The sequence below is a fragment of the Caretta caretta genome, chromosome 7 (genome assembly GCF_965140235.1).
Source record: "Caretta caretta isolate rCarCar2 chromosome 7, rCarCar1.hap1, whole genome shotgun sequence".
Classification (NCBI taxonomy): Eukaryota; Metazoa; Chordata; order Testudines; family Cheloniidae; genus Caretta; species Caretta caretta.
The window spans coordinates 107,243,985-107,260,522 of record NC_134212.1 but is presented as its reverse complement, the minus strand read 5'-3'; the positions used below and the strand labels follow the sequence as shown (position 1 = coordinate 107,260,522).

Genomic DNA, 16,538 nt, shown 5'->3' with positions numbered 1-16,538 from the left:
TAGAAAGCAATGCAACCACTTTCCCAGTTCATCACATCTGTGATGGTCACATGCTAGGTCAAGCTATTTTAGGTCATTTTTAGAGATGTTTTACATATATTAGTTATCATTTTCCTCACCTTCCAATCTCTGTACAGCTGAACTCATGATATTAAGAGCACCTGGCTTCAGAAATGAGGCACAAATAAAAGAGAGAGAGAGACTGAATCAAATTTTAAAAACTGTCCAAACCATTTGTCATTTTTTCTATAGCAAGGAGGTTGGCAACAGTGTTGCTGGTAAGAGCTTAGTGCAACAACATGGGCTTGGTATGGGCAGGGAAATTTTTGTTTTGAGCAACTCTTGACTCATGGAAAAATAATCTGAGCGTCTTGGGCTGGTCCGTGCCTTGATCTGCCTTTAGTAAGCGACAGCCTGTTTCCAAATGAGTTCTGAGAAACTTGCATGATAATGTTTTCATCTCCTTTTGAGAAGTAATAGTCATTTGAAGCACATTTTTAAAAGCAGACTCACTAAGTGGGTTGTTTGTTTTTTTACTTTAAATGTGTGAAATTTGGTGACCATGTGTATCCAAATCTGACCATCAGTACCCAAGCACAACTTCCAAGAAGTCAATTTTACTTTAAAAAACACCGTGAGAGGATAGGAAATTAAATCAGTACTTTTTAATTCCTATGCTATAAAAGCTGCCTTATGAATGGGTCAAATACAGTCCAGCTGAAAGCTAGTATGTTAAGAGGTACATACACAAAACAAAACCTAAATAGTGAAATTTAGAATGTGGATATGAAATCATTTTGGGTTAAGTTAAGTTTTCTGCTACTTTGTTTTGTTTTTAGTTTACCCAAGAGGTGTTCCTTTCTGGAAAGGGAAGCAGGACAGAGATATATAACTGTTTTTCAATCCCTTCGTTTACATGGAATAACTTCAAGTAAGTTTATAGTGTGTTTGTGACCTACAAAGCATTGGCCCACACTTTCAAACTGTCATCTGAAATTACACTCACAGTAATTCACTGTGTGCAAAAGCCCAATTTATGTACACAAGTGCGCATGCCCATATCAAGGAATTATGCAACTGTCTACCTATCTTACATAGGCACACTTCTTTTGCACACATGCAGAATGCATAGTGACAGTTAAAAGTGAAAACTCCTACTCTCCTACAAGTGAGCCGAAATCAATATTTCAGTGTTTAAAATTGGATTTCTCTGAAATATATGAAAAATATTGACCCTTGAAATGTACACCCAATGCGTGAAGGACAAGTGAATAAGGTGATCTTGAGAACCCAGCAACCTTCCAAATCAATGTAAATACTTACCTGTGTGGTATATATTTTATTGTTTTTGTTTCCATACCATTTTATTGGATTTTATCTAAAGATGTACCAAATCCCTGGAGCTGACCATGTTAACATGTGCCAATTTCATAGCCTTATACACCCCATGTGGATTAATCCTACCACAGGGTAGGGATATGAAAAAAATGCACAATTGGATGCAAGCAGGAGCTATTAATATGCAAGTGTCAGTCTGCACACGAACATGTGTATCATGACCCTGACCACTGAGACCATCCCCAGAATGCCCCTCCCTAGCTCCTTTTATGGATGATTTGCACAACAACCCTTCCGTGAATTACGTGGGGAGTCTGAAAAGTGAGGCTGGGTGATGAATTTTTAGTGGACTTCTATATTCGGATCCTCCCACATTGCCATAACTGTTCTCTGTAATATGTCTGCTTTAATTCCTTTTAATAATACAATTTTATTTGTCAAACTTTCCCCCCAAATCCCAAAGGTAAGCATCTGGAGGATTTGCGGCAGATTAACTTCCTCCCGCTGCCATGGCTGACACAGATTCTGTCCCACCATTACCATGCAGTGAGTTGGTATGCTTCTACATTGTTCAAAAACTGAAAGTGTTTATATGTATATATTCATTGGAGCTCAGACGTTTTCTTATATTTTGTTCTGAGGGAGTGCCTCAAGGCCCCAGTTAGGATATAGGCCTCATTGTGTCAGCCAGGTAATGTACAAATGGAATAACAGATGATCCCTGGCTTAAAAAAGGCTGTAGTCTAATTTTTCCTATGTAAAATTGCTTTGCTTTGGCAATCTTTTCTTCTGAGCTTAAGGCATGATAGTGGATAATATGATGGTTTTTTATGCTGTCATACACAAACACCCAGCTACGCTTTCTGAGAGAGTCTGTTTCCATTAACAACTTCTTAGACACTTCTATTGTTTTGCTATTTGTGGGGGTTTTTTCCACATAAGCAGATGGGGACAAATTCACACATGGCGTAAGCAGGTACATCTCCCATTGAAGTCAATGGCCTTGCAAAATGGGAAGAGGAAGACAGAGCACAGCTGCATAGAACTTGGACCGTGACTGAGGATGTCCTGCTAGTTTGCACTGATTCCCGCTCCCTTAGGAGTTTTGTTGCAATTGGCTGCCCAGGTCAGCAGCTGCATATCTCAAACGCATACTTTCTGAGGAGGGAAAAATGTGTAGGGGAGTTAATGCTACCTCTAAAAGAAAATACTGAAATAACAATGACAAAGAAACTTGAATCAGAACATTTTATCATAACTTTCCACAACATAAATATACTCCACTTCACTAAAAAGATCTTTTTTATATTATGGTCCTGATTCTCCATTGTCTTGCACCTTGTGTAGATTTTTATACCTGTGTAGTAGGTGCAAAATGCTACTATTCTGCTTTGGTACCCCTTTACACTCACTTTTCAATCACTTGGCACAGGTGTAAATGACTACACAAGATGCAAAACAGTGGAGAATTGGGTCCCATGTCACTAATTGCTCAGTTGTTCCAAACTGCTAGGAAGAAAAACTGTACAATCTACCATACATTGTCAATTTAAATGTAGGATACTCATTCCTATGAAGATTGCCTCACTGAGAAAGCAGCAGAAACAGTCATAAGTTCTTTGTGCCTAGCTTTGTGCTTCTTTTATATAATATATTGAATCAATGGACTTCATCAAATGGGACATATTTTCCTTTCCCTTCAGCTGGAGAATGGTGGTGACATGACATTGCAGAGAGATTTTTCTATGCAAGCTGTGAGATTTGGTCTGCTGCTTAAACAGGTATGTAACAAAGAAATCAAAATTGTCCGGTGGGAGTCTCTAGGCTTTGGTGTGTTTCTCAGTGGATACCAGTATTTTTACTCACGTACTTTTTATTGTAAAAATGGCAGCTGTTTTCAGATCTGTAATCTATTTTAAATGGGAAAACAAATCAAGGAAGATGACCTACATTTGTTAGTCTAGTTAGTTTCTTTGTTAGGACAACGAAAAATATTTTAAATAAATGAGACAAAGTAGTGTGACAGACCCAGACCAGTGGGGTACAGGAGTCTGGTAGAAGGCAAATATACTGGCCACTGGATGAATAGTTTTCTGTTCCCTGAGTGACCAGAGCAGGGGTTGCCCTAGAGCAATTAGGAACCTGCTAGAACCAATTAAGACAGGCAAGCTAATCAAGGCACCTGGAGCCAATTATGAACTTTCTAGAATCAATTATGGCAGGCAGACTAATCAGGACACCTGGTTTAAAAAGGACCTCCCATCAGTTAGTAGGGGGGTATGCAAGGAGCAGGGAGTGAGAAGGTGTGCTGCGGGAGGACTGAAGAGTTCAAGCGTGATCAGGCTTCAGGAGGAAGATCCTGCAGGGGGATAAAGAAAGTGCTGGGTGAAGGCCATGGGGAAGTAGCCCAGGGAGTTGTAGCTGTCATGCAGCTGATACAGGGAACATTGTAGACAGCTGCTATCCACAGGGCCCTGGGCTGGAACCCGGTGTAGAGGGTGGGCCCAGGTTCCCCGCATTCTCCAACTCCTGATCGGACACAAGAGGAGTTGACCTGGTCTGTGAGAAACACCAGAAGGGAAGGTCTTAATTGGAAAGGGATCTGGCCTGTTCCTGACCCACTAAATGGGACACAGAGACTGCGGGGATTGTTCTCGGTTTCCCCCATGCTGGCCAGTGATGAGGTTAGCTGAGTGGACGGCAGGTTTGAGCCACTAGCAAAAGTGGCCAAACTGAGAGCTGCTGGAAATCTCTGAGGCAAGCACATCCACCAATAAGCACAGGACCCACCAAGGCAGAGGAGGAACTTTGTCACACTGGTGTGAAAAGTGGGATCAGGTGCACCGCGTTGTGGAAAAAGGAGGGTTTTTTAAAAAAAAAAAAAAGAGGGAGAGGGTTTATTTTTTTCTCCCCCACCACAATGGATGACACTGATATGAGTCAATAGTGTGCCCATGTTGCCAAGAAGGCCAATGGCATTTTGGGATGTATAAGTAGGGGCATTGCCAGCAGATGGAGGGATGTGATCGTTCCCCTCTATTCGACACTGGTGCGGCCTCATCTGGAGTAGTGTGTCCAGTTTTGGGCCCCACACTACAAGAAGGATGTGCAAAAATTGGAAAGAGTCCAGCAGAGGGAAACAAATGATTAGGGGACTGGAACACATGGGGATAGTCTTCAGAAGAGAAGAATGAGGGGGGATTTGATAGCTGCTTTCAACTACCTGAAAGGGGGTTCCAAAGAGGATGGCTCTAGACTGTTCTCAGTGGTAGCAGATGACAGAACAAGGAGTAATGGTCTCAAGTTGCAGTGAGGGAGATTTAGGTTGGATATTAGGAAAAAATTTTTCACTAGGAGGGTGGTGAAACACTGGAATGCGTTATCTAGGGAGGTGGTGGAATCTCCCTCCTTACAAGTTTTTAAGGTCAGGCTGGGATGATTTAATTGGGGATTGGTCCTGCTTTGAGCAGGGGGTTGGACTAGATGACCTCCTGAGGTCCCTTCCAACCCTGAAATTCTATGATTCTATGATTCTATTCTAAGCAGTGAGGAGGCAGTGAGGCTGCAGCAGGAGACCAATTGCTTGTTAATGGACCAGGCCACTCAAGACCGTGCTATGTCACGGGAACTGGTAAACCAGGTGAAGGCTCTTCCAGAGCTGAACCGCAGCCAGGATGGGACACGGGTCATATGGGCCAGCAATTGGCTGGAGAAAATGATGCAGGAGGATGACATAGAGGCATACCTCCTGGCCTTTGAGAGGCCAGCCATATGGGAGGCTTGGCCCCAAGAACAGTGGTCTGGCATCCTCGCCCCATTCTTGTGTGGGGAGGCCCAGAAGGCCTATTATGATATGTCTGAAGAGACTGGGGCAGACTACCCCCATCTGAAAGCAGAGATCCTGGCCAGTTCTGGGGTAACGACCGTAGTGTGGGCCCAGTGATATCAGAAGTGGAGGTATCAGGAAAACAGAATCCCGTGGTCCCAATTATATGACCTCATCCATCTTGCACGAAAGTGGTTACGAACCGAGTCTCAGAGTCCAGAAGAGATACTAGAGATTCTGGTCATTGACCAGTACATGCGAGGACTACCGCCAGACCTTCGCACCTGGGTAAGCCAGAGCAACCCCTCCACCTACGATGAGGTTGTTTCACTGGTAGAGAGGCAAAGGACAGCGAGGGAACTGATCCAAACAGTTAAAGAAGAGGTGCCCCGAATTAACTAGTGGCACCGACCCCCAGATCTCAGTCAACTGAGCCCTCAGGAAGGCCCAGGTGGAAAAAGAGGGGGACTGAAGGCCCACCAGAGGCCACCAAAAGTCAAAGCACTGAGAGTGAAGAGGATCGTGATGTTAGACTGCCCAAACCGAGAGACGAGGGAATGCCTAGGGCCCCATACAGATGTTACGCTTGTGGGGAGGGGGGACACATAGTTGCACAGTGCCCCAATGCTGAGGAGTCTATGCAACATAACCTAGGCAACCAGGAAAACCCATGCTCCCTAATTCACATTGTGGGGGTTGCATTAACCCCACACAAATATACCAGGCCACTGAGGTTAAATGGAGTAGAGACCACAGCACGGATTGATTCGGGGAACGCCATCACACTCATCTCAGAAAAGCTCGTGAAATGTTGTCAGTTACTACAGGCAAAATGCCCAAGGGTGACATGTGTCCATGGGATGATTAGTTACTACCCCACCATCCCGGTAAAAATTGAAATCCAAGGGAACGCTACAGAGGTAGCAACAGGTGTAGTGTCTCAACTCCCTTACCCGGTGCTCATAGGGAGGGACTTTCCAGGATTTGATGACTTACTCTGAGTAGGGGGATTGGAGAAAGGGGAGGACCCTGAAGCTAGTGAGGCATCCACGGTAGACTATCAACTCCCAGTTTTCTCCGAAATTTCCCCAGACATTTTCTCCACTCCCAAGTGGGGCAGAAAGAAGAAAAAGGAAAGAAGGGCAGCTAAGGCTTTGGGAACCCGAATACTGACCCAAAGCCAGAGGGTCGCTCTTGTGGGTAGGTGGACCCAGGCAGCTGAAAAGGAGGCCACCCGGGAGGGAGAAACACCTGAGCCAGACCCCAACCCTAATGCCTCCAAACCAGCAGAAGCAGTAGAGACCCGTCCCCTAGAACTCGGGTAGACCAGCCCCAGGAGGGAACATTTCGGACGGGACCAAGCTGAAGATCCAAGGTACAACAACATTAGGAAGAAGTTAACAGAGATAGATGGGGTTCCCATGGAAGGGAAAACCCAGGGACCTAGCCCCTACTTCATTATAAAAAAGGATCTCCTGTACCGGGTTGCACCAGTACAAGGACAGAAGGTAGAGCAGCTCCTAGTGCCTCACAAACACCAGAAGGCTATATTAAGCCTTTCACATAGCCATGTTTTGGGGGGGCATTTAGGGGTAGAGAAGATCCTGGCAAAGATCTTACGAAGGTTCTTCTGGCCCGGGGTGCACAAAGAAGTGCGGAGATACTGTGCCTCCTGCCCAGAGTGTCAGCTGCACAGTCCCCATTCCCACTTGAGAGCACCTTTGGTACCCCTACCCATCATAGCCATGATGTCTGAGCGAATAGCCATGGACCTAGTGGGCCCCCTAGAGAAGACTACCCAGGGCCACCAATATATACTTGTCATTCTGGATTATGCTACATGGTATCCAGAAGCTGTCCCTTGCGGAACACAGCCTCTAAAACAATAGCCAAAGAGCTAGTGGGGATCTTTGCCCGAGTGAGGCTACCAAAGGAGATACTGACGGACCAAGGAACCCCATTTATGTCAAAACTAATGAGGGACCTATGTGATCTACTCCACATACATACCCTGAGGACTTCGGGCTATCATCCACTGACCGATGGGCTGGTAGAAAGGTTCAGCTGAACCCTGAAGGCTATGATAAGGAAGGCGGTAAGTCGAGACGGGAAGGATTGGGACACCCTACTACCATACGTTATGTTTGCCATAAAAATTGGCATTTTTTTGTATTTCAAGTATTCGGGTTCCGGGAGGTACCTCAGGCCTCAACTGGGTTTTCTCCCTTTGAGCTTATTATATGGGCGCCACCCCTGAGGCAACTTGGACATAGCCAAGGAAATTTGGGAGGAGGAGGCCAATGAGGGGAAGAATGTAATTGAGCATGTGTTACAAATGTGGGACCGGATCGCACGGGTCACTCCCATTGTGCGGGAACACCTAGAGAAGGCACAAGAGGCCCAATGAGCTCAGTACAATCACCAAGCCAAAGTTCAGCAGTTCCAGCCCGGAGAACGAGTAATGGTGTTGGTACCCACAACAGAGAGTAAACTTTTGGCCCAGTGGCAAGGACCCTACGAAATACCTGAACCCGTAGGGGAGGTAAATTACAAGGTGCGACAACCAGGATGTTGGAAAGAAGAGCAAATATATCATGTCAACGTTCTGAAACCCTGGCATGCACAGCTGTCTGAAAAGACCTATCCCAAGAAAACAAATCCTCCGAACAGGTGAGGGTGTCTCCCAATTTAACGCCAGACCAGAAGAATGAGGTGTCTGAGATGATCTTCCGGAACCAAGATGTGTTCTCGACAAAACCAGGTCGAACAACTGAGACATATCACCACATCATCATGAACCTTGGGGCCAGAGTAACAATGAGGCCCTACTAGGTGCCAGCAGCCAAAAGGGAGGAAATAAAAGCAGAAGTTTAAAAAAATGCTGGAGTCGGGGATCATTGAAGAATCCCACAGTCAGTGGTCCAGCCCAATCATGTTAGTGCCCAAACCTAATGGCACCACAAGGTTTTGCAATGACTTCCGGCAACTGAATAAGGTATCCCAGTTTGATGCGTACCCCATACTTTGAATAGATGAACTAGTGGACCGTTGGGGCAATGCCCGGTACTTGACTACCCTAGACTTGACAAAGGGGTACTGGCAGATTCCCCTTGCCGAAGATGCAAAGGAAAAGACTGCGTTCTCTACACCAAAGGGTCTTTTCCAATATACTGTCCTCCCTTTTGGACTACATGGGGCCCCAGCTACCTTCCAGTGCTTCATGGACAAGCTGTTACACCCCCATAATCATTATGCTGCTGCCTACCTAGACAATGTGGTCATTCATATTCCAGACTGGGAAACCCACCTAGAGAAGGTGGAGGCAGTCCTCGATACTTTCAGGTGAGCTGGCCTTACAGCAAACCCTGCCAAGTGCGCCATAGGGTTTATAGAGGCCAAATATCTTGGCTACATTGTGAGAAAAGGTCTGGTAAAACCTCAACTGAATAAGTTAGAGGCCATCCAAAACTGGCCTCATCCAAGTTGCAAGAAACAAGTCCGGGCATTCCTAGGTGTGGTGGGGTATTACCCACGATTTATCCCCCATTTTGCCACAAGGGCAAGCCCTCTGTCAGACCTAGTGAAGGCCCGTGGACCTGATCTGGTGAGATGGTCTGACGCAGCAGAGAGAGCCTTCACAGACCTATGGACTGCCCTCTGCAGTAACCCCATACTGATAGCACCAGGCAGGCAAGTAAATCAGGACACCTGGTTTAAAAAGGACCTCCCATCAGTTAGTAGGGGGGCACACAAGGATCAGGGAGTGAGAAGGCGTGCTGCGGAAGGACTGAAGAGTTCAAGTGTGGTCAGGCTTCAGGAGGAAGATCCGGTGTAGAGGGTGGGCCTGGGTTCCCCCTATCTCCCCAACTCCTGATCGGACACAGGAGGAGTTGACCTGGTCTGTGAGAAACACCAGAAGGGAAGGCCTAAATTGGAAAGGGATATGGCCTTTTCCCGACCCACTAGGTGGGACACAGAGACTGCGGGGATTGTTCTCTGTTTCCCCCATGCTGGCCAGCGATGAGGTTAGCTGAGTGGATGGCAGGTTTGAGCCACTAGCAAAAGTGGCCAAACTGAGGGCTGCTGGGAATCTTTGAGGCAAGCAAATCTGCCAATAAGCTCAAGACCCACCAAGGCAGAGGAGGAACTTTGTCACAGTAGAAATGCTAGATGATGTGTATTAATTCAAAATCCTATTTTTCATTGTATTCATGGACCCTGAAAACGGCAGAGGGTAAGCTGGGAATGAGCTGACTTCAATAGGCATTGTATCAAACCCTATGTAAATTGACAGTTATCTATCTAATGTATAGCAGTTGCAGTCCAATTCCAAATAGGCTAGTGTCTACAAGACAAAATTCACTGTCATAATTGTCTCTGAAGTAGTCAGTGACTGAATGGACCTGAACACCACTCTCAGACTGAGACACATGCGGGAAGAAGCTTGCACAGGCGCTGCCAGTGTGGCATGTGCTTTGTGCGGTTAAATGTCTCCCTTACAATTCTGAGGGCCTAGGTAAGGCTTAAGTAAGGCATTGGCCTTGTGTTGGCCTTCTGCACTGTGGTGAATTCCACCCTGGATGAATAGAAAATTCATTATATGTTGTAATCAGACACAACAGAAGGCCTTCCTTCCTGCTCTATCCTTCCAGGCTAAGCTCCTAATGCTCCTCCATCCCAGTTGCCATACATATTGGAGACACTTTGGTTTTGATGAGCACATAGAGGCAAAGAATAATAAGACACAGACCCCAGGCTTTCAAGAGACATCCCCCTGAACCTAAAAGTCCCCCCGCCTTAAACGCCCCCTTACAACTCTTGTGGATCTAGAGCATTATAATTTTTAATGTCTGTATTTGATTTTCATTGCACTCCGCTTATAGCTTTCCACTAGTTTAAATATAATTTCACAGCGACTGCATTTTTTCTTTTACATGACAAGCAAAATGAGGTTAAATGTCTCCCTATTTTTCCTAATAATAATTATCTGTGATTTCTGCCCACATATTTTTGAGTTTACTTTGGAGAGAGTTTTTCTTAATTAATTGTCCTTTAGGAGCCACGATATCATGAAGAAATAATTTCCATGTATGGATTCTTCTTTGAGATAAAAGCAATCAGACATGAAGTTTCAGCATACAGCTTTTACATTCAAGTAAGATAAAAGCACCACTTGCCTTATGTGAATTCTGTTTATTATTTATCTGATTATTATGTTTGTTTATTATCTGTTTATTCTGTTGCATTATGTAAATTCTGACCTTGCTATAAGGTAAAAATTTGAGGTTGAGAATAAAGGCAAACAAATGTAGAGTGTGGGATTATACAAACATCATTATGCGTTTTCTTTCTTCTGACTCCAAAATGATTATTCACGTGTCTCTGCACATGATGATTTTAACTAGAATCAGAAGTGGGAATACTAAAATACCACTCTGTATTCACTCTGTATTTTAAGGTGTCAGTCAATAATCAGGAAATACTGGGAAATCCATAAACAGCTTATTCTCACGTGATTTTCCTAGCCCAGTTTTGAGAACATAAGTAGCTGACAATCTGCATGAAATATCAGCTGTGTCTCCTGCCTAATAAAACATGTCATCTCACATGTTCTTTGAGTGGTATCTTCAACGGGGCATAGTAGAATGGACATAATCTGGTACTTGGTATAGATTCTAAGCCTTTTTCTCCTAAAGGGCAGGTAATGCTCAGCATAGACTTTTGGAAAACGCTAATACTGATAGTAAATTGCATAATGAGATGCTGACTGAAAAGTGTTTCATAGTGTATGTGTTACCATTTTAATTCTTCCTTCCTCCTGTAAGAGTCTGGTTTTAATTAGATGTCAGTTAAATGCCAAAGTGAGAACTTCTCTCCTAACCGTTTTAAAGTGCTTGGTTCCCTTTGTGTTTGGTGGCTTATTATAGACTTGAATCAGCAATGTGGTGGTTTCATTTGTTTAGCAAAATTAACGTGGTCAGTAACAATTTCCTGTTCAAATAAGTCCTAGAACATATTGCTAAGTTTGATGTTTATAAATACTGTGGCTGCAGTACAGAGGACTTAATCCTGCAAGTCTTCTGCATGAGGAACTCCCATTGCTTCCAGGTGATACAGGGCATGATCCTACAAAATTCCCACCAAAGTAAACAGGAGTTCTGTGCTTGCAGGGTCAGGCCCATGATTAGAAATGAAAAAGGTACACTGAGAAGTGAATGTAGTAATACTCTGGTCATGCCCCCTCCCATTCCTGACCTAGCCAGACACTGGGAGCTGACAGAACAGGTGACATAGGAAACAGCTACACTTGCGCTATACTAGGTGGGGACTTCCTTGAGCTGGAAAGATCCAGCAATTTTCCAATCCCTTTTTGCCACTAAACCAACACAAAGGGGGCCAAATTATAGTACAGAATTGAGTCTATCATTTATTTTCTTTTTTTTCATGGAAATGTAATGACTTTTCATAGGACCAAACTCAAAGCTGGAATAAAACACCACTGACTAAAACACCACTGACATCAGTGAAGTCTCATTTATTTACACAGCTTTTAGTTTGGACCATAGTGCCTTTCATCCAGAATGGTTACAAAGTGCTTTAGAAAGTATAGGTCCAAATCAGCAGTCCTTACTCAAGACAAATTCCTAGTGATCTCAAAAGAAGTTTAGACAGGAAAGACTGCAGTACCAGGTCCTCTATACAGAGAAATCATTTCACTCATCACTGAAACATGTCAGTTGTTTAATAGTGCATAAGAATCTGACAGAGTACAGCCCCTCAGATCAAGAACTGAAGAATGCCTTGTCCATTTGAAATTACTAAAGCAGTTTTAGGCAGGCAAGGGTAATTACCAAAAATTTGGCTCATGAGATATTCTCCACTCCTACTGAAAGTGCCATAGAAACATTAATAATCAGAGCTTAGTTTTACATCTCATCAAGAAAGTAGCATCTCTTGAGGGCCATTTGTTCAATACAGAATCAGGAATAAGAATGTCATCAATTGACTCACCAATATAATTCCATTCAGCCTCCAGAAACAGATTTTCTTGGAGGTCTCCCATCCAAGGAATGGCCTGGTCAGTTCCTGCTTAGATGGGTACTTGCTGTGATCCTGAAGATTTAAATCTCAAATACCAAGTGAAATGGATGAATATTTGAGTTGGTTCTCTAATAAAGAAATGTCATTACTACGATATTGCATATTACAGATTTGTAACTGATTTGGATGCAATGTCTTTTCAGAGAGTCAAACACACAGACCAAGCTTTATCTTTTTTTACTGCTGAACATAGCCCTGTCAGCCTTAGACAGGAGCGAGAAGTTAAATATGAAATAAAAGCACAGTGCCTGATGGAGGGGAAATGGAGGGAATTCAGTACTGATCAACTTACCCAAAAGTTTGGCATTACCAAACCATCCTGCAAAAGCCAAGTAAGTATTTGTAAAAAATATAAACTCTGCCATGCGTAGCCTTGCTATGTCCAAAAGTTGATATAGCATCCATGTAAAACAAGCATTCCTCACAATCAAAAAGCTCAGACACTGACAGGATACTCTTTCAGAATGATACACAAGACTGAAAAATCCAGTAGAAATGTGTGTGAATTTCAACCTATGAAATGCTGACAAATGCTTTAGAAACACTGGACCTGATCCAAAGTCCATTGCAGTCAATGGAAAACTTCCCATTCTGATTTTACATTATTAAATACCGATGACAAACATAATGGCATTTGTGCCCAAAGTGAAACACTTTGCCATTGATAGGAACACGCAAGGTTCTGTCTGCAAGTACCTCTTAGACATCACCACCAGCGTCTAGCAGTTTGTTTAAACAGCTGCCTCATATAGACTGCTGACTTGCGTTCCCTTTTGGCATATTTATTTCTTCATCCTTTTCCATTTATCCTTGGCAATCTAGGTATCACAGTTAACTAATTTGGGGCTTCCTAATGGTTGCATAGTATTTGCAAAACTACAGTTGGTTTATATGGTATCAGCTTAATCTTCTTAAAGTTTAAATGTTTTGGTCGTCAATGCCAATATTTCTAGCAATCCAGTCATTAACTCGAATTATCTCCATAAAAAATGGTTTTATCTAGGGTTTGATTCTGGGAAGTGTTGACTGCCCTCAACTCCCTCTGAAATTAGTGGAAATGGAGGGAGCTCAGCCCCTCTCAGAAGTGAAAAGCATCAGGCAGAGATAAGGCCTAATGGAAATTCTTAACTGGTTAACCCAGCAAAGTAAATCACTCAGGTAGTAGTAACAGTCTATGCAAATCAAATGTTTAAAATGGTGAGTGTATTTCTTTCCTTAATCTTACTTCAAATGCAGGTTAAACCAAAGCCATTCAGAAAAAGAAATTGGCCAAATGATGTTGTGTTACACATGAGCAACCAGGTTGTGGATGTAACTGAAATCAGAATTTATGCTAATTCTTTGTGTTTATATAATGCCTCTGATCTGAGGATCTCACCATGCCTTATAAACATTAATTAATCCACAGCCCCCCTGTGAAGTAGGTTACTACCTCATTTTACAGATTGAGGCATGGCCAGTTTAAGTGATTTGCTTGAGGTCACAGATGGGGTTAGCGACAGAGGCGAATGAAACCCTCATGTTCAGACTCCTAGTCCTGTGAACTAACCACTAGACAAAGTGGACAAATACATGTATAGTGGTATTAGTACAGATTATACTCCACTAACAAAATACCATGTTCCTGTGAAAACATGGGAATAGGTTGTTCCATGGTTAGATTCTAGAGCTCCCTTTAGCAAAAAGTCATTTAAAAAAACATTTAAGGTTCATCATCAGGCTTCTATGTCATGACTTTTCGCGTCTTATTCAGAAAACAAAAGTGCCTGTTCACTCTTCCTTCAAAACCCAGATTCCAGGTACAGATAATATATCCTTTGCCCCCTCCCAGGCAAGTACAGTGACCAGATTTACCCCTTACTCTTTTAAAGGGAAACTGCCTCTTCAGTAAAAATTCAAAAAAACAGTTTTGCAATTTTTCTGCTGAACCAAGCACTAAACATGAGTCATTTGTAGTTAACTAATTATGGTGTTAGATAAATACTCCAATGTTAATTTTGGTTTGGTTTTGGGTGTAGGTCTTGAAAGCACGGATACCATCAATTCCAATTTATGTGACATATGCTCTTCTTTTTCCATCATCTTGACTTGCGAAAAGAAATAAGCACTAGAGTTTTCTCTCGGCTGAAAACTGATTTCATCACTTGATATTATCAGCAGAGGCGAATCGTGTATTTTAAGGGTACAGTGTGCTTAGCCAACTAACCACATTTGTCATAGTATGAAAATAAACTGCAACCTTTCCTTGTGTCATGCTCATTTCAGGATTAAATTCAATCAACTGCCTGTTTCTGTTACCCATAAATTATAACTGCAAATTGGCAATTTCTATTTGATTCGACATGGACTCAAATTACAAAATCTGGCTCTAGATTTCAAACTGAAAGTTTGGGGGTGTTCAGACCTGGGTTTCCCATGGTGTATTTTGAGCTTCCCATTACTGAATAATACTTTCCAAGTTGGCTGCAACTATATGAAAAAGCTGTTGCTTCTGCAAACCATGAATGAGACTAACGTAGGTCACTAGTACCAATTAATCTCTACAATTTCCACATACCACTTCTGTGCTCTACATCACCCCTAATCCTTAGTCAGATCCCTGGGTGCAACAGTGTTGGTGCTTGCATTCTAGTGCAGAGTTTTCATTAGCTTTTGTGAGCTGGAAATAGCTCTTCAGTGCCATCCAATCATTTTACCAACTCCATTCATAATGGACAAAATACAATATACTGGCTGAAAACCTGGCTTTGTTGAAGTCAATGGGAATTTTGTCACTGACTTCAATAGCACCAGGATTTCACCCACCCACCCACACACACTCTGGCACTCTTATGCCATGTAAAAGGGCTGGCTGGAGCAGTGGAAAGCCCTGTATCCAGATAAGACAGGATTCCACCACCACAGGTATTGTGGAAGACAGCTGGAAGGCTGCATTCCAAGAATTTCATTGTAAGCCTCTGTACAGGACTGGGTTGGAGCTGGGGTGCGGCAGCACCCAGCACTGTGGGCAGCAGAGCAGCCTAGAGCAGCTGCCAGAATTCAGAAAGGCCCTCAGAGCAATCTAAGATATGTCCTGAGCCTTTCCAGCCCCAGAACAGCCCGGGAGCAGGAGTCCACAAAGATGGCTTAAAGCTTACCCCACCCCTTCCTCTGGGCAGTGCGTCCTGTGCTGCACCTCTTAGAGTATTTAGTCAGCTAAAATCAAATGTAATGGATCTCATCTAATCTTATTAAATCCACAAACTGAGTCTAAACTATATGTTTAGGATGTTTAGGAAACTAGGATGTTTCCAGCATTATGCGCTACAATGAGAGTTTTGCTTCTCTCCCACAACAGTCTGCTTTAACATACCTCTTGATGAGAATATATATTCAAGATACTTTATGTAGCAGTAGTGACTTGGTTTTCAGGTTATTTACGTACAGTAAAACAACAGATGCTGTGGTCTCTAGGACAAGGCATGTGACTTGAAGACAGTAGGCCAATTCTGCTCTCATGAACATCAGTGTAGTCACTCCATGTTCAACCTACTCACCCTCAGGTATTAGTCCTGGCTGTGTCACTGACTCACTCAACCATTGTTTACACCACAAACTTTTTCCTGACCTTTCCTACTGTGGTAACCAGTGGTTCAGCTCCACCAATGGTAAAAGCAATGGGAGCATTAGTGTAGACAAGGTACTAAGATCTGCTGGTGTTTTAAGCACTGTGCCACGTAGAACTGAGAAAGGTAAGGTGACAAGGCACTTAAAACACGGATGGCTATTCTACACTAGCACTCCCATCTCTGAACCCCACCGGTGGAACAGAACCACTAGCAGAAACAGGTTACAGTATTGTACACATTCATAGACAAAATACAGGCAAAAAATGTAACATACCTAACCCACAGAAGTAGTCAGTGTCAGAACTGGGATTCCAAACTATGGATGAGATCCTCATTCCTGCTCCAGCCTCTTTACTCTAGCTAAAAGGCTCAGAGCATGGAAAGGGCTCTAAAAGCCTCACTTCCAGCTGGGAGGTGATTCCCCTGGAACAGAAGCTATGACAGTTGTAAGGCTGTGGAAAATCCAGACAGCATTGCTACCCCTAGGGCTCCCTTCATTTATATAGGGCACCAGAGCTAAATTACACTGTGGGCTTCTACAGCCCTTTCAGAAGCCCAAGATCAGGAAGGTGGTAAGGGTGGCTTAAAGCCACCTTATCCTTCTCCCCATAAAATGTGAGATCTGTATTGTGCATCTCAGAGGGGCAGCACAGAACTTCACCCCA

At 43.4% G+C, this 16,538-nt stretch overlaps 1 protein-coding gene across 1 annotated transcript in view; it reads left to right on the top strand.

Moving 5' to 3' along the window:
* Positions 1 to 14,369, top strand: part of BTBD16 (BTB domain containing 16) — a 46,143-nt gene extending 31,774 nt beyond the window's left edge. Inside the window, exons 12-18 of the mRNA XM_048858890.2 lie at positions 840 to 931; positions 1,802 to 1,884; positions 3,042 to 3,119; positions 10,221 to 10,319; positions 12,409 to 12,597; positions 14,019 to 14,064; positions 14,284 to 14,369. Of these exons, the coding sequence (XP_048714847.2) occupies positions 840 to 931; positions 1,802 to 1,884; positions 3,042 to 3,119; positions 10,221 to 10,319; positions 12,409 to 12,597; positions 14,019 to 14,064; positions 14,284 to 14,369 (673 nt within the window). The remainder of the gene's footprint in view (positions 1 to 839; positions 932 to 1,801; positions 1,885 to 3,041; positions 3,120 to 10,220; positions 10,320 to 12,408; positions 12,598 to 14,018; positions 14,065 to 14,283) is intronic.
* The last annotated feature ends 2,169 nt before the right edge of the window (positions 14,370 to 16,538 follow it).